Below are 17531 nucleotides of genomic sequence, written 5' to 3' on the forward strand. Positions count from 1 at the left end.
TGAAGGAATCCTGGAATTCTGCTTGTTTCTCACCCTCTTAGGCAGTATCCCAACCCAGTTCAGAAGTCAGTGCTGCAAAACCATCACTTGACAAGTAAACCCGGTATTAAGTTGTCCTATTCGCGAACCTCTAGTTCATTGAGGCTCCAAGTCTACTGAAAATACCTCAGCACACCAGAGACTTTTGGACACCAGAACATTTATTGTGGGGCTAATCAGTGAAATCCTTAAGATGAACTGGATGCTGCAACGGCTGCCCTCTTGGGTTTAGGTGTTGTTCCTTCACGGAATCCATGCCTGCACCATGTTAAAGACAAGAACCGTTACTTCAGCAACCTCAGAGACGTTTTACTTTTTGCTAAAACAGATTTTTAATGAGCTTATCTCAGTTAAATGCTGAAATCAATAATGAATTCATATGTTCAGACATTTATTTTTACAACATCATCGATAAGCTGCAATAGTTTATTTATACCCTTCTGCTTCAAGGCATCTATTTTAGGGATATAGTTAACTGCACTTGAAAAATAAACTCAACAATGTATTTGGTTTCACCGATCACTGGACCATTATCTCCACACCACCTGTTAAGAGGCCCAAGGTACTTGTGAAAACAAGTCCCTATGAAAGTGAGACAGGTACTAACCCCTTTCCTTTAAGCAAGGAAAGAAAATGCATGTGTTTAATTGCAGGTAGCTTCCAAACTGCTTAACAATGCTTTACATTCCACCTCACTTAACAGTCACACCTATTTGCAGGCAAGTGTACTGTGGTCATAACCCTTTGGAAGACTCGTGAATTGAGGACCAGAACGGCTCTGAACCTCTCCACTCCACTAGCGGACCGCTCAACACGAAGTCCGCCCCCTGCACGAGGGTTTGAAGTTGCAGCACAGCAACACGGGCACACCTCAGGGTGCCGTCTGTGTTCACAAAGCCCGTCTCCTAATCTTCGAAAATTACAGAACAGGGAATTGAGTGGGTAGCAGCCAGGATCCTGCTTAATGTCCTCCACTGCACGAAACAGCTGCTCACAACAAAGAATCGCCTGTGTTGAGACCTTAGATGGATTAATGCTTGAAAAGCAGATTCTAAGTCTAGGTTCAGGCTGAAGTCTCTGCTCTTCTACCAAAAGTAAAAGTTCTCTCTTATACAAATGCAGTAGCCAACTATGGCAGTTTGCTACAGTGGACTTGCCCAAAGCCACAAAACTGAAGGTCTGGCTCCAGACCTCATTCACACAATACTGTCTTTTAATAAATTCCAGACTTAACGGATCTGAAGGTTATGGTGGCAGAAAATACCTCCCGGCACCCCTTCCTCACCCATCAGGACAGTATCCTCACTTGACACCAGTACACGAACGAGATGACTCTTATCTAAGCTCGCAGAACCTACAATGACCGAAAGACAGGAGCGGTACCTGAATCTGCGGTACACGATTTTTAGGTGCCTCATGCGACCGGTCCCGGTAGTGTTTCGTCGTTTAGCCTTGGCACTCCAGTTATCTAAAACACAAAATTCGGGCGAATGATTTTCCCGGGACACCCTGCAGGCACCCTTGGTCCATACAGATAAGAGCCTCACTTGGGTTTTCAATCAGCTTCATGGGCCTCCAGGTGCACACCTTTATGGGAGGCACCAAAGAAGGTCCCAAACCAGCCCCGCCAGGAGTGACGCCAACAACACTATTCTTGAGCTCGAGAGGCGTCCCAACACCAGTCCGCCTGGAAAAAGGCGAACTCACACTTTCTCTTCCGCTTGGCGGGGTAGCCACACTTGCCGCAGGTGGACTTCTGCAGGTGGTAGGCCTTCGAGCCACAGCGGCGGCACAGCGTGTGTGTCTTGTTGCGGCGCTTGCCGAATGATGACGTCCCTTTCGTCTGTAAGTTAAGGGGACAAACAATTCTGAAACACAGCAATTAACATTCATTTCACGTAAAGAAACTACAGAAGAGGTAAGATTTACGACGGTCAGAAGGGCTGAAGTTCCTCTTGGGTTGGCCAAAAAGCTTGTGTGGTTTTCCCCATGCAATAAGACATTTTTCATTTTCTCCAATAACTTTATTGACTTGGATATTTTGAGTATGTCGGCTATCTCCTACTATTGGCTTCCAGTGGGTAGAGGCCAGGGGTGCTGCTAAACATCTTCCAGTGCCTAAGACAGCCCCACAGCAAAGAATTTGGCCAAAATGTCAATAGTACCAAGAAACTTCACAAACTACTTTTGATATGTTCGATCGTTTGCAGCACCTTCTCCATGCACTGCACAATTTTTTTTGCATTTCAGTTGAATTTTTACCTTTCTTGAAATAATAAGTCACAATACGCCAAAACTGTTGTCTATTTTCTTTCATCTTCAATATTAAAATGGCTGCACAAAAACTCAGTAATTTTGACAATTTTTAAATGCATGCTGAGATGACAGCTGACACAATACAATCTAACAAAACTGTTTCAAATAAAGTTAAAGACAACTAAGCACTACCAGAGAGCCACCACTATGGAAAAAAAAATACGAACTTTTTGGCCAACCCAGTAACTTTACTTACAGGTTCAATTAAAAATCACTACCTGCATTTCACATTCATCTAAAGCTTTCCGCAAGAGTTGCCATGTTTTGAAACCTGCTACATTTTAGGGGGAAAAAAGCAAAAGACAAAATAATGTGATTCTCCTACCTACCCTCACTCAAACACCTAAGGGCGTCTGCCAGACACCCCCGGCCAACAAAATTCCTTTCCTACAGAGCGAAACGCTCGGAAACCAGCTTCTTCCTTTAATTCTCATCCGAGGGCAGGGCAGTACGGACACCAAACCTCAGACCGCAGCAAGGGATCTAAAGCGGCCCCAGTTCCACGACTGCAGGCTCGGCACCCCAGGTAGACTTAGGAGCCACTCTTCTGCTCCGTAAGGGCCACGACACGTCCCTTCCCTGCCCACCCACTCCCATCATCCGCAACCTTGCCGGCACCCACACGGAGAGCAAGGAGAGCGGCGCTGGGGACGAGGATGGAGGGCGATTCGAACACCCCCTACAAACAACTCACCATCTCGCTTCTGCCGCCGAGACCAAAGAGACCGGAAGAGAAGACACTTCCGCTATATCGCGCTGAGACGCTTCCGCTCTGGGGAGTACTTCCGGCGGGGTGAGGTGCTGCGTTCTCAAGTGTCCGTCGCCGGGGTGTCTGGGGTCCGGGCGGGGCCAATAGGGTTTCAGCTCGCGACAGGCAGGCGGGGCCAAAAGTCAGCTCTGTGGGCTGCTGCAGCTTCTGCTGCTGGAGCCGCTCCTGGGCCTTCGCGCGTTTTCAGCCAGAGCTGTGGCCACGTCGTGGATTGCGGTCCCGAGCTGATGGGGAACCTGGAGTGTGAAGCTGTCCCTCCCGGGGGTAACCGCGCCGACTCAGCGTGACGGGACTGGGATCCCGCGCGGAGAAACCGGATTCTTCGCGGTCCTCTTCCCTCTCGCCAGAAGTTTCTCTGAGAGGTCGCTGCGAGTACCGAGGCTCAGAATCTGAAAACCAAGCAAATAATGTTAGTAATTTACAGGTAGAGTTTTGATTAGACACGTGGCTCTTGAGGGTAGTGTCCTGCATCGTAGCGCGGAGACGTCCGCTTCGGCAGTTTTGGGTAGGCTCTGGGAGCCTGCACTCAGAAACACTTGCGAGTTTCGCTGTGGGTGGTTCTCAGACCTCAATGTGAATCCAGTTGTAACCCTTTCCCCATCAAAGCCCCCTGCAAAACGATGAACTGTCCAAGCATTTAAAAATTGTAGGGAAAAATGATCCCCAATAACCCTATTATGTGCTTTCTAAAGCAAACCAAGAACTCTACCTGTCATTGTGAAATGTCTGCAAAGGTATTTGACTAAGCGCTCGCAGAACAAGGTGAACTCTAGGCATCAGGTTTAATTTTGTCAGGTGAACAAAGAGTAGGCGCTGCGAATAGGAACAAAGACAAACCTGTACTGAAAGTTGCATGCCTGGGGCTGGGACCACCCACCATGACCTGCCCAGTTAGGAATTTAAGATTAGATGACCCTGTGGGATCACCTTGGATAGAACCCCCCTTTTTTGTCCACACGTGAAATACTCCAGATCATTCATCCAGGATTCTGTTGATCATTATTTTAGGTTGTTTTCAGGTTCTTATGAACTGCATCACTGAATAAAGGCCAACTAACTTTTTGTTTAATCATAATAAAGTTTGCTAATAAAAGCAAAAAAAAGTAACATATTAAATGGTAATGTTTAAAGTAGAAAGTTTGACTCCCTCTGTAACCTATCCACAGAGATACCAGTGTTATAATTGGGATATCTCTTAGCTGTCTTATTTTAAATATAATGTATATTTATATGCACATGTTATATGTATACACTATATACATATTTTTAAAACAAAAATGGGATCTATAACTTGCTGTGTTCTATAAGAATACATCATGGATATCACTACTTGTCACTATGTAAAGATTTACTTCCTCCTTTTTAACCACTTTTTGGTGTTTCATTGTTGATGTGTTAACATTTATTCCACAAATCCCCAATTTATGGAAATTTTTATTACTTTCAATTTTCCATTACTATAAACAATCATTCAATACAGAGTCTTGTTCAAACATCTTTGGGCATCTGTTTGGTCATTTCCTTAAGAAAATTTCTCCTCAGGGGAATTGCTGGATTGAAAGGTATGAATATTTTTTTTCTATCAACATTTATTTATTGCTGCATATTGCCAGATTTCTCTCCAAAAAGAGTTAATCAATTCACATTTTTATGATCACAGAGCTTAGAGCAGGGAATACCTAGTCCAATCTGAAGTTCAAGAGAGACTTCTCGGAGTAGACCCTGGGGCCCAGCCATGGAGGCTGAGTCTAGTCCCAAAAGAGCAGATGAATAAGCCACAGGGAGCCAGGGTGTGGCAGGCTAGGGGCTGGGTCATCACACTGCCCTGGCTTGTTTGTATCAGCTGTCTCCAACACTAGGCAGCACTGACATATTTAATCTTTGCCGAATAGAATTATTCTTTCCCTTTTTAAACAGTCTTCTTTCTTGAGACTTTATTGCTTGTTCTAAGGATAAGGACACAGACATTTCAATTTCTATACAACTTTTAACCCACATACCTACATACCCCAAACCTAAAATATAGTTGTGATTCTTTTTTATAAACAGTTATTCCAGTGACTTTCCAGCTTAAAATGTGGAGGCAATTTTCCTTAATAGAATATCAGGCACCAACATTTGCCCTGGCTGGTGGGGATCAGTGGATTGAGTGGCGGCTTGCAAACTAAAAGTTTGCTGGTTTGATTCCCAGTCAGGGCACATGTCTGGGTTGTGGGCTGAAACCACAGTTAGGGGCATGTGAGAGACAACCAATCCATGTATCTCTCACACACTGATGTTTCTCTCCCTCTCTCCCTTCCTTCTCCTCTCCCTAAAAGTAAACAAATAAAATCTTTAAAAAAAATAAAAATAAAATGTCAGGTACCAATATCTTCAAATGTCATACTGTTACATCATAGTCCCACTAATTCACTATTTAATATCACATACATGACAATCTAATTTTCAATCTTTCACAGCACAACTTCAGGAGGAAATTTGGACTACCACACCAAAGACATTACAGACTGCGCAAAATTCGGACAGGGAGAACCAAGATCAAGGAGCGGGTTTCTTTAGGAAACAATTCTACCAAAAACATGGGAGTAGAAGTAATTTAAAATGTTCAAGACATGTCACATGCACGACTGCCTCCCAATTGCCATTTACTGTGCTTTGTATTATAGGACATAGCCCCGATGACGGCATGTTCAGCTGACACCCAGGACAGTCAAAGCTTCCCATATTCGATACCCCACTGTCTTCTGGTTGTACCCAAAAGTAAACAACCAGCAAATGATTTCACCTCTTTAAAAGAAGCACTTGCACTGTTTTAAAAAAAAATGGGATGAGGTGGAGTTCCTTCCTTAAAAATTTTTGAGCTACTAAAAAACTTACATTTACAAAGTAGCTGATAAAAATATTCCTTTGGATTGTAAAAAATGGGAGACGGGGACCACTGATAAGACATGGTGTACGATAGTAATTAGACCTGGCTTCTTTCCCTCCTACTTCCTCAGAAGCTGGTCTCTCCTTGGTTTAGCTTCTCCGTTTTCTGCGGGTTGGTCTTCAGTGTCTTGGTTAGCCACTTCTGCCTATTCCCCCTTTGCTTTCCTTTCCCCTTTGTTTGCACTTCCTGTCTGCAGGTTACCCTTTCCTGCCACCTTTTTTTGTTTGTTTCTTTGGCTCCGTTTCCTTTTTTGCAGGAGCTGACAAACTCACCAATCTTCTCTTGGGCTCCTCCTCTACCGCCCCGTAGGGGAAGCTGATCTTCCTCTTGAGCAGTGTGGCAGCAGCCAGCTACGCCAATCCACCTAACCTTGTTTCTATCCATTGGAAGAATTTTGTAATCCAGTTCCCGGGCTAGAGAAAACAACAATGGCTACCGGGAGTGCTCCCTCAGAGATCATAGAAAGAGAACGGAAAAAGTTACTGGAAGTCCTCCAACAAGATCTTGATTCTGTCTTAGATTCACTAACGTCTCGGAGGCTGATTTCTGAGGACGAGTATGAGACGCTGGAGGACATGACGGATCCCCTGAAGAAAAGTCGAAAGTTGTTAATTTTGGTACAGAAAAAGGGAGAAGTCAGTTGTCAGCATTTTCTCAAATGTTTATTTAGTACTTTTCCAGAGTCAGCGATAACATGGGGCTTAAGGCACGGTAAGTTGAATTTCTACGCTTTTTGAGGGGTGAAAGGGATGAGGCAGATTTCCTGAAAAAAGAAAATGATCACGTTTTATTTTCATTCGTCTTTTTCCCAGAGATAATTTTTCACTGAAATATGATAGAGGGGAAGTGGCCAGGATGTAAAAAGCAGGGAACAGTGTATCTTACTTAGGGGAATGATAATTTTTTTGTTTAAACCACAACCAACATTTGCAGTTGTTTCGGTGCTAGTGTAGACTGCTGATTATTATGACAGATGCCCTGAAATCCTCACAGCTGGGCAGACACTGCCGTACATGATGACACATCAGGGATTTCTTTATCAAGTAGGTGGATTCAGAAATATAAATAGTCCCCAAACCACAAGCCGCATCTTTCACTCAGAACAGACATTTGGGAAATACAGGGAAAACAATCCATATACAGGGTGGATCTCTCACTTCGTTTTTTTCTGTGGTAAGAATGCCAGCAGAACCCTAGTTTTCTGAAGCAATTCTAATGCTAATTTTTCAATGTTCAAAGATAACTAGTGGCAAAGGAGGGAGCAATTCTTCCAGAACGGATCATTTAGCAGTTCTGTGGATTGCCACCAGGGGCAAGTGTAGCTGCTTCTATGGGAATCTAAGGAATACGCTGGAGAAGACAGTGAGGTAGAGTGACAGATCAAAAGGTGGCTGTTAATGGTCCCTAATGTAGAATAAGACCCGTGTGTTTAGAGAAATAGGTGCTATTATTTCTAGGATTTACTATTTTAAATTAGAGCTATTTGCTTGCTCATTAGAAATTATTAGGATCAGACTTTATTAGCAATGGCCCTAGGAATTCTGAGCTGGTTTGGGGTCACAGTAAATCCACAAGTAAATGCTGTTCATAAGCTTTAATTTTTTAAAAGATTTTATTTATTTATTTTTAGAGAGAGTGGAAGGGAAGGAGGAAGAGAGGGAGAGAAACATCATTGTGTGGTTGCTTCTCATGCCCCCCCACACTGGGGACCTGGCCTGCAATCCAGGCATGTGCCCTGTCTGGGAATCCAACCAGTGACCCCTTGGTTCACAGGCCCGTGCTCAATCCACTGAGCTACACCAGTCAGGGCACATTTAATTTTTTTTTCACTCATTTGACATTTGTCTTTGCTGTGAAAGACTTGGAATTTTGAGCAAGGCAGGAGTGTGATCTATTTTTTTCCCCCAGTGGGAAAAGAATGTTCTGACAGTTGACTTACTGCCACTTATGTTGGAGGTGGTGGGTATTTCTACCTTCCAAGGAATTAAAGAAGAGAGATAATGCTCAGAAGCTCAAGTAAACATAAAATTTCTTTTTTGTTAATTTGGAAAACAAAATAAAAAACCCTAAAACTTTCTTGTTCTTTTTCAGAATTTTTAAAACATGAGAACAGAGAACCTCTTCAATCTATGGGTATGAGCAAGAATTCAGAAGAGCCATTTTCCCCGGGAGAGAAAGACCCTGAGAATTCTGAGCTCACAGTGCCCTTCACGGAGAAAGAACACCTGGATTTGGAAACCTCTGAGACGTTCGTGGACAAGAAAACCAGTTATGGGGAAATGGCTTGGCCCTCGAGGGCGAGGGCAAAGGACTGCCACACACCAGCAGTCCCATTGCCACACTCAGTAGAGGATGTTGAATATGAAGTTTCGGAAGCTGTTCATTATTTACAGGACGGACAGAGATACGATGAGATCGATGATTCTTTATACTTGGGAAAGGAGGACTGTCTAGAATCAGTTATGTACTCTGAAGATGCAGAAAGCGCTGTGGAAGAAGAGGACCCTAGTGACCCAGAGCACGTAGTCTATGACAGCGAAGAGGAGCCTGCATATTCAGAAACCACAGAGGTCTCCGGTGAAGAACAGAGTCATGGGGATTTAGAAACGGGCCTGTCATTGGAGGAGGAGGAGGAGAGGATGGAAGGTATGGGAATGATAGGTGACCAGTAGGCAACAACATATTCTTAGGCTGCCATGACATAATGGGGAGAGGGGAGCAGGAAGGGCACCAGATGTCAGCGTCTCAGAAGTTCCTTGTACCCCTGTAAGTAGACAGTCCTCAGAGGTGGGTGCTGCTGGGGAGGAGACCCAGAACGCTGCACAGGATAAGGAAAAGTAAATATTGATCGCAGCTGATAGGTTGCTGTAGTCACCCCCATTGCACATATAACAAGTCGCTAGCCACTTATTTTGGACATTACCTTCCAGTCCTTAAATTAAGTCTCTTTAGTCGTTTGAGTGCCTTTGTAACCAAGGGGATATGGTGATCATGGGCCTAAACTGTTGAAATGAAAGCAGGAGAGGAGTTTGTGGTGAATGGACAAAATTCCAAAATACTTTCACTTGGCTCGATCCAGTCTACCATATATTGCCATCTCGATGAAGAAAACTATATTAGACTTTTCAATTAGAGTATTTTTTCCTTTAAAAAAAAATGTATTTATTTATTTTTAGTGAATTTATTGGAGTGACATTAGTTAATAAAATTATGTAGGTTTCAGGGGTACAATCCTCTAATATGTCATCTATATATTGTATTGTGTGTTCACCACCCCAAATCAAAGTTTCCTTCCATCATCATTTATCCCCCCTTTACTCCTTCTATCTCCTCCACCCCCCGTTCCCTCTGGTAATCACCACACTGTTGTCTGTCTAGGAAGTTATTTTTTGTTTGTGTTTTTGCTTAATCCCTTCCCTTTTTTCACCCTGCTCCCTACCCCATCCAGTCTGACAGCTGTCAGTCTGTTGTCTGTATGAGTCTGTTTCTATTCTGTTTCTTAGTTTATTTTGTTGATTAGATTCCAAATACAAGTGAAATTATATGGTACTTGTCTTTCTCTGACTGGCTTATTTCACTTAGCATAATGCTCTCCAGATCCATCCATGTTGTCGCAAAAGGTAAGATTTCCTTCACCTCACGGCTGAGTCATCGGGTTCTGAGTGGAGAAGGAAAAGAGGACTACCGTCTGGCACAGTCCCAGCCCTGGGGGACTCAGAATCCAGTTCTGGGTGGGGAAGAGTTCCTTCCTCCTCAGCACACCTGTATTGGTTGGCTGGGCTGCCCTGCAGAAGCGCCACAAACTGGGCGCTTCAACAACAAACAACAGAAATATGCTGTCTCGGCAGCTTGGAGACTGGCAGCCTGGCATCGAGGTGTCCGCAGGACTAGGGCTCTCTAAAGGCTCTAAAAAGGAACTTGTTTCTAGTATTGGTGGTTTGCTGGAAATCTTTGGCAACTTTCAAACAGTCCAAGATTTCTTAGAGTTACTTTTGTTAGTTCTTGAAATCCATATTTTTCTCTCACTTGTATTGTTTCTTCTCTGCTTTTTTTTAAAATAGGGGATCCAAGAAGCTTATGCTAATTTGCTATCTATCCATCAGGAGCAAAGAATGCTCTCAGATCTCCTTTCTCTACTAAGCACTATCTCTGTATTCTCAAGAAGTAGCTAGAAGGTACATTAGAAAATGGGAGAGCAGGAGAAGTTAGGTACAACATGTAAATTCTCAGAAAACCTTATTGGCAATAAAATCTTCCCTTTCTCTGAACTTTGGCAAGACATACATTTGAAAAAAGAAATCAGGCCCTGACTGGTGTGATCAGTGGACTGAGCTCTGGCCTGTGAACCAAAAGGTCGTAGGTTTGATTCCTGGTCAGGGCACATTCCTGGGTTGTGGACCAGGTTCCTAGCTAGGGCTGTGGGAGAGGCAATCAATCAATGTTTCTCTCCCTCTTTTTCTCCCTTCCTTCCCTTCTCTCTAAAAAAATAAATAAAATCTCAAAAAAGAAATCGGTATCAACCTAGAGAATTCCTCATACATGTGTATAAAGAAGCATTAACAAGGTTTTTAATTGCTGCATGTAAACATTAGCCAAAAACACTGGAACACGTAGATTATCAATAGACAACAAATAAATAAATAATGGTCCATTGAAACCACGAAGGATGATGGATTAGCTGAAAATGAATTAAGTAGATCTGTCTATATACTGACTGGGAAGAATTTGTAAGGAAGTCATTAAGGGAAACGAGGATGAAGAATCATTTGTTTAGTATAATACCACTTACGTAAAAACAAACTAGCATCCGTTAAAACAAGCCAAGTGTTTCCATATGCCCACGCATGCTTATGGGCTTGCATAGAAAAGGGGTGGGGAGCAAACATACTGAGGTCTCTTAGAAGGAGAGGAGAATTGGCAGAGTGGTGAAAGAGAACTTCCACTTTATCTGTATTGCTTCATCTTTTTATAATGAAAATGTCAATCACTTACTTAATTTTAAAAGTCAGTGAAGGACTTCGAATCTGAAAGTGACACTCACGGAGTTATCTTCTTTCCTACAGAAAAAAAAAAGGTGTTTAAAAATGTCCTGTCGTGTTTGAACATGGATAGGAGCAGAAAGCTTTGGCCAGATGCTGTGAAACAATTCTCCTTAGATCGAGGATGTAAGTGGACACCCGAGACACCGGGAGACTTGGCCTGGAGCTTCCTGATGAAAGTGCAAGCCCTGGACTTGACGGCTCGAGAGCCAACCCTGAGACCCGAGGCTCTGCGCCAGGGGAGCGGAGGGGAGTCGCCAGCTGGGGCGGAGAAGGCGGAAAGCAGAGACGTGCGCGCCGTCCACCCCCTGGATGTGCTCTGCGCCTCGGTGCTGTGCTCAGTCAGCTCTTTGCAACGCCAAGTCCTGGCGAGCATGTATCGATGCCGGTTCGCTCTTCCTCTGCTGCTGCCGGATGCAGAGAACAACAGAAGCATTTTAATGCTAGGAGCCATGAGAGACGTTGTGAAGGAGCAGCCAGCACGGGCTTTAGCAGGGCCTGCAGGGGAAACAGAAAAGTTTCTGACACTCATGAAGATGCCCGTCATCTCTTTTGTGCGTCTTGGAGACTGTAGCATCTCCAAGTCCAGAATCCTCAACGCACTGCTCAGCCCTGCCCACCTGAAATCACACAAAGTCTTCCTCCACCGGGACCGGGCGCTGCCGGGGCCTCCCCGGCAGATCTCTGATGGCCTGGTGGAGATAGCGTGGTGTTTTCCTGATCGCGACAGTCTAAAGGAGAATGCCCACTTTTTCCAAGAGCCCGTTGCCGTGGCCAACCTTCGTGGAGATCTCCAAAGGTTTTGGATGCAATTTGGCTTCTTGATGGAAGTTTCCTCGGCTGTGTTTTTTTTCACTGACTGGCTAGGTGAAAAGGAATGGGACCTGCTCATGTTTTTAGGAGAAGCTGCCATTGAGAGATGCTATTTTGTCCTCAGTTCCCAGGCCAGGGAAAGTGAAGAGGCTCAGATTTTCCAGACGATTCTGAAGTTGAGGCCATCCCAGCTACTGTTTTGGGAGGAGAAAGAAGATGGGGAGACAGGGGGGAATATACAGAGCCTCCAAGCTGCCCTCCGAGAAGTGATGTCCTCTTCCCTCCAATGCGTGTCCGTGGAGGACATGGGCTCCCTGGCCAGGGAGCTGGGGATCCAGGTAGACCAAGACTTGGAGGACGTTGAAGGAATTCGAGTTCCTCCTAGTGAAAACTTGGCTGGAACCGTCGAAGATGAGGAACCAGGAAGACACAGGCAGCCAGAAAGCTCATCCGAAAGCACAGCTGAGCTGCCGGTGAAAGAGCTGGGAGCTGGAGGGGAGGTCAGCCCAGTTCCTCAGAATGACCACCTCAGCCCAGGAGTCAGGCCTCACTGGCAGAACCCCTGCTTTTTCCCGATCATCACTGGGGGCCACTTCAACCGTGTTCCTTTGAGAGCCCCCTGGGTTATGGGCCCCCACTTTGGGTCAGCGCAGAAGTCTAAGTGGCTCCGTCCTTCCCCCTTTCGGAATTCATGGGTCCACAGTCAAGGCAGAAGTTTTGGGGTCCAGCACTTCCAACCCCTGAGATTTTGTTCAGGTGAAAGGTTTGTGAAATTTTCGAGACCTCCTCTCAGACATCACGTGTATGGACTATTTGGGAGACCTCTAAGACCCGTTAGTCAGCGTGTACAGGCTTGGCCTCGAAGACCACAGACCACGGGAGCTTGTGAAAGGCCTGCCATAATGGCCTCCCAGATACGTTACCCCCATCCTCTGGGTTCACGACCAGCAGGACCATTTGGGAAACCGCAGCCTAGGCAAGCCCACCCCCGGGCAGCACAGCCAACTGAGGCCACTGGAAAACTTATGAGAACAACATCTGATACTGTGAATCCTCACCCTCAAGCCTGTCAACCAGCAGGAGTCATACCAAGACCCATAAGACCCGGCTTTCAGCAAGGATTCAAGCCAAAGACCCAAGGGGGGCCTTTAAATCCAGCTGTCCGAATGGGATCCCATCCCATGTCCAACAACAAATTTTTACCCCACTCTCCATTCATTCAGCCCAAGCCATCCCAGTACAAGCACCTCCAGCCCAAACCCTCCCAACCTACGTCCTCTCAACCCAAACCCACTCAAACAAAACCCACTCAGCCCCAGACCTCCCAAGCCAAATCCTCTCCATCCAAACCCACTCAGCCCCAGCCACGCCAGCCCCAGTCCTCCCAGTCTAGGCCTCAGCCCAGACCTACTCAATCCAAGTCATCGCAAACCAGTCACCCACAGGCTAAGACATCCTACTCAAGAGCGGGGCCCAAGAGGGGTGGGAAGCACTGAAGCGCTCACTCCAGAGACCTGTGAAACTACCCTTCTCCGGGCCATTCCGAGGAAGAGTGGCAGTGACTGTAAGAGACTGCTGTTGTTAGTGTGACAGAAGAACAGATGCGCACAGCCTACTTGGATATCACTAAACTGTCTGTAAGAATTGTGTCCCTAACAAAGAGGGAAAAATATGAAAAGAATGAGGAATAGAACCAAGCAGTAAATAATAAATTAATTGAATCCAACCTCAAGTATTAGGTAATATATAGCCTGCGTCCAGGGAATGGGAGCTGTGAGGCAGCCTCACTTGGGGTAAAATGGGGTAGGAGTCTTGAACTGCAGAGTGATCATTAATAGGACTCAGGTTGTCTCACCGTGGCCAATAAAATTGCCTTAGTTGTTGGCTGCTCCAGAGGGGTCCTGGTCAGACTTTTGCACTTAACATTGGCTGCTAAGCCGATAACCCTGCTTTGGGGATAATCAGTTTGCTCCTAATTACAGCCCCCATTTTCTTGGATAATAAAACTCTCTCATTTGATCCTTACATATAGAAATAATGAACTATCAACCAATAAAATTAATTATTTTTTATCAACTTTATGTGTATGTTTCATATTTTAAATATTTATAACAGGTAAGATAATTTGGCTTATTCTTAGAGGATCTGATGTATTATATTAGCCTCATGATTCCTGCTTAAAATATATAATTAAATTTTTAATGTTAGAGTTGCTATTTTTAATATGAAAAGATTAAGATCTGTTTATAGTTTGTTAAAAGCATTAAAATGTTTAAGATTCACCTAATATACCATTTTAATTTATTAGATTTATTTTTTTCCTAAACATTCTGCTAAGTTCTGCTAGTTCGAAGCATTAAGTGAAAGTACTATATTAATTTAAAATATTTATGTGAAGTTTTAATTAAGTTTGTAAATGATACCAAATATATTTTTAGAGATGTTACTTATTTACCTCTAGAGAGAGAGAATAAAGGAGTGAGAAAGAGGGAGAGAAACATTGATGTGAGAAACATCAATTGGTTGCCTCTCGGGCGCCCCCAACTGGGGACGTGGCCCACAACCCAGGCGCGTGCCCGGACTGGGAATTGAACCAGAAACGTTTTGCTTTGCAGGATGACACTCAACCACCTGAGCCACTCTGGTCACAGTATGATATCAAATATTAATAAAAGACCACTTTAAAAGTAAATGTTAAAATTTATTAAATCGAAATAAAATAAGATTAGAAATTGAAATAGGAGCCTAGGTTTTTGAATTTGTAACTTTTATAAAAGTAATATTAATTTTAAGTACTAAAATACCACCAAGTTTTCCTTTCTGAGTAAAAAAAAAAAAGCCTTCAAGGACTCACAAAAAAATCATATTGACAAGTTAATGGGAAACGATCTTTGAAAAGGAGTAGTTAGTCTCTGAGAACACTCTCATACTACAATAGGCGCCCTTCATTTGTTTGTGCGCGCATTGGACAATCAACACTGAGTGTTCAGAAGGTGTTCTGTCCCTCCAGAGGTAAGAGTAAAAAGGTAAAGAAAGAAAAAGAGGACTAAACATGTGAATCTTTATCTTTGGCAGGAGAAAAAGCACACTGACTAGTTCATAGGTATGAAATCTTTGGTGTAATAGTGGTGTCTCCTGAGTGAAATACTTTTGTTCTTTAAGTTTTTGAAATGAGCAATAATATGATTTTTTTTAATTTTAATTTTTACTCTAAAAAAGTTTTTAAAGAGAGGAGAAGGGAGGGCGAAAGAGAGGGAGAGAAACATTGATGTGAGAGAGAAACATCAACTGGTTGCCGCTCCTATGGACAGGACCAAACCCATAACCAAGGCAGGTGCTCTGACTGAGAACCAAACCAGCAACCTTTCACTTCGTGGGAAGATGCTAACCAAGTGCGCCACATCGGTCAGGGCTAGTGTGATGTTATTCTAAGTTTTCCTCTGAATCCTTCAAGATAAGAAGCTCCTGAAGGATAGACCTTGTCAGGTTATTGTCACCAACAGGTTTGGTATCTCACTGGGTCTTGACAATACATGTATGGTGCATTGAAATTGGACAACTTGAGAAGAGTTTAATAAAGGGACTGTTTATAAAAGACAGAACAAGACGTGAAAACAACACAGAAGATATCACGGTACACTGGATCCAGTAAAAGCGAGGCACATTACCATCCCATGGTCTGAAGGGAGGCAGCAGTGCTTTCTCCAATGAGAACTGTTGTGTGGAAAGGGTCTTGGGTCTGCTTGGTTGAGGGATTCAGCAGGCTGCAGTGACCCACAGGGAGGTATTCCAGGGAATAAATATCCACTCCTTACCTCCAAAATGCCAGTGTGTCCCTTTGGTGAAATTCAACCCAAAACCAGAGAACAAGAAGCCCATCTAGGCAGTTCACTCAGGGCAGTCTTTTAGGGTTCAGAACAGGTTGGCGAGTGGATCTAAAGTGGCAAACAGAAGACACCCAGCAGATTCTTCCCTTTCTCTTCCATTTTTCCATTTCTCTTTTCCCATTCTTCCTTTACCCACTTTTATTTATTGAGCATCTACTATGTGCAAGGCATTAGATTAGAAACTGAGAAGACATGGAAACAGAAGGAGAAATCCTATAGTTGTGCAATCCTATAAATCCGTTTCCTCTTTATTGTAAAACTATAAGCTCATTATACATAGTTTTGAAAATGCAGAAATACACAAAGAAGAAAGGAACATAAAAATAAAATAATCAGTAATCTCATAACTCAGGATAACTAGTGATGTATCCTCTAGCTCATTAACAATATCTTATGTACTTTTTGTATGTATGTATATTTACAGGCAGCACTGAACTGCATTTTTGAGTCTGTACTAGGGTCAAATGTGGTCAAGTCAAACCCAGTGTCAGGGGCAGGCAGCATAAACAGCATGAAATATTGGTTTTCAAGACGTCTTAAGAAGGTCTGAATTCAGGACATAAATATAATTTAAGGGTGTCATTGTATAATGCACAGGTTCACTTAATCAAACATGCAAAAATTTAGAATCGCTTGTTTATATTTGTTATTTACAAAATTGAGAATCTTTAATTTGGACTCGACTTCTTTTGCATCAACAGACTGAAGAATCTGCCCGATGATTTACCTCTTCAACACCTGAAAATTCTTTCTTTTTTTTTTTAAGATTTTATTTATTTATTTATTTTTAGAGAGAGGGGGAGGGAGGGAGAAAGAAGGAAGGAAAGATCAATGTGTGGTTGCCTCTCTTATGGCCCTCACTGGGGACCTGGCCTGCAACCCAGGCATGTGCCCCAACTGGGAACCAAACCAGTGACCCTTTAGTTCACAGCCCATGCTCAATCCACTGAGCCACACCAGCTAGGGCTGAAAATTCTTTCTTAAACACCTTAAACCAATTTACAGTTTGTACAAGAAAGCAAATAAAAATTACTTTTTTTTAACATTAAAAAAATGTCTTATTTGTCGACATGCTTGGAAGGAGTGTACTCCAATGTGGTACAAAGACTGGTGGTCATGGAGACAGAGCTGCCTCATAAATCATATTGGCTCACATTCCCTTGGTGCAAACTTGATCACATGACCATATGTAGTTACAAAGGAGTTTGGGAAATGTAGTCACTAGCTGAGTGGTCTCGCATCCAGAAAGAAGGGGGCAGGCAGCAGTTTGCCATAATGTCATAGCTTATCAACACCACCAGAGGCCCGGAAGAGGAAGATAAAGTCACCAAATGGCATCTAGACGTTCAGCCCTACCACGTTAATCATAAAATGTTGCTATTTATTATAGGATATAAACTATTTCAGTGATGAGGAGGGGTGATAGTTGCCTGACTCGAAGAGAGGCTTTTGCATAACGTTGCAATGAAGAAAGATTATGGAGTGTGTACTCTTCTAAACGAAGTAAGGTTGCTACTGCACTGTGGGTTCTGCCTGCCCCTGCCCCTCAATTACACAGGAGGGCTTGAAGTTTTCTTTTAGTCTGTAGTAGAAACATAACTGCACTGTTCACATTTTTTACACATTTTTGGCCAGTTTTCCTGTTAATGTTAATGCTTTCATGTTAATGTGGCATGGTTTTGTAATTTGTGTGTGCACAAAACCCACCTGAGTTGGTTGTGAAGCTGCGTACTGTTGGA

The 17531-nt window shown here is 43.6% G+C and overlaps 2 protein-coding genes and 1 non-coding gene across 3 annotated transcripts; 1 reads left to right on the forward strand and 2 right to left on the reverse strand.

Annotated features, from left to right (window-relative positions):
- Positions 1-182: 182 nt before the first annotated feature.
- RPL37 (ribosomal protein L37) lies at positions 183-3193 on the reverse strand. The gene is made up of 4 exons (XM_045186223.3): positions 3050-3193; positions 1747-1882; positions 1423-1507; positions 183-297 (listed from the first exon to the last, which is right to left on the reverse strand). Exons 1-4 carry the CDS (start codon positions 3050-3052, stop codon positions 228-230), a joined length of 294 nt encoding a protein of 97 aa, XP_045042158.1. The 5' UTR covers positions 3053-3193; the 3' UTR covers positions 183-227.
- LOC112321194 (small nucleolar RNA SNORD72) lies at positions 378-457 on the reverse strand. Its single transcript, XR_002976489.1, has one exon. It is a non-coding gene; the product is annotated as a small nucleolar RNA SNORD72 (small nucleolar RNA).
- Positions 3194-6302: 3109 nt separating the features above from the next.
- On the forward strand, positions 6303-13969 carry CARD6 (caspase recruitment domain family member 6). Its single transcript, XM_024578630.4, has 3 exons — positions 6303-6764; positions 8145-8699; positions 11117-13969. Exons 1-3 carry the CDS (start codon positions 6482-6484, stop codon positions 13399-13401), a joined length of 3123 nt encoding a protein of 1040 aa, XP_024434398.2. The 5' UTR covers positions 6303-6481; the 3' UTR covers positions 13402-13969.
- The last annotated feature ends 3562 nt before the right edge of the window (positions 13970-17531 follow it).

This window comes from Desmodus rotundus, chromosome 1 (genome assembly GCF_022682495.2).
Source record: "Desmodus rotundus isolate HL8 chromosome 1, HLdesRot8A.1, whole genome shotgun sequence".
NCBI classification, from domain to species: Eukaryota; Metazoa; Chordata; class Mammalia; order Chiroptera; family Phyllostomidae; genus Desmodus; species Desmodus rotundus.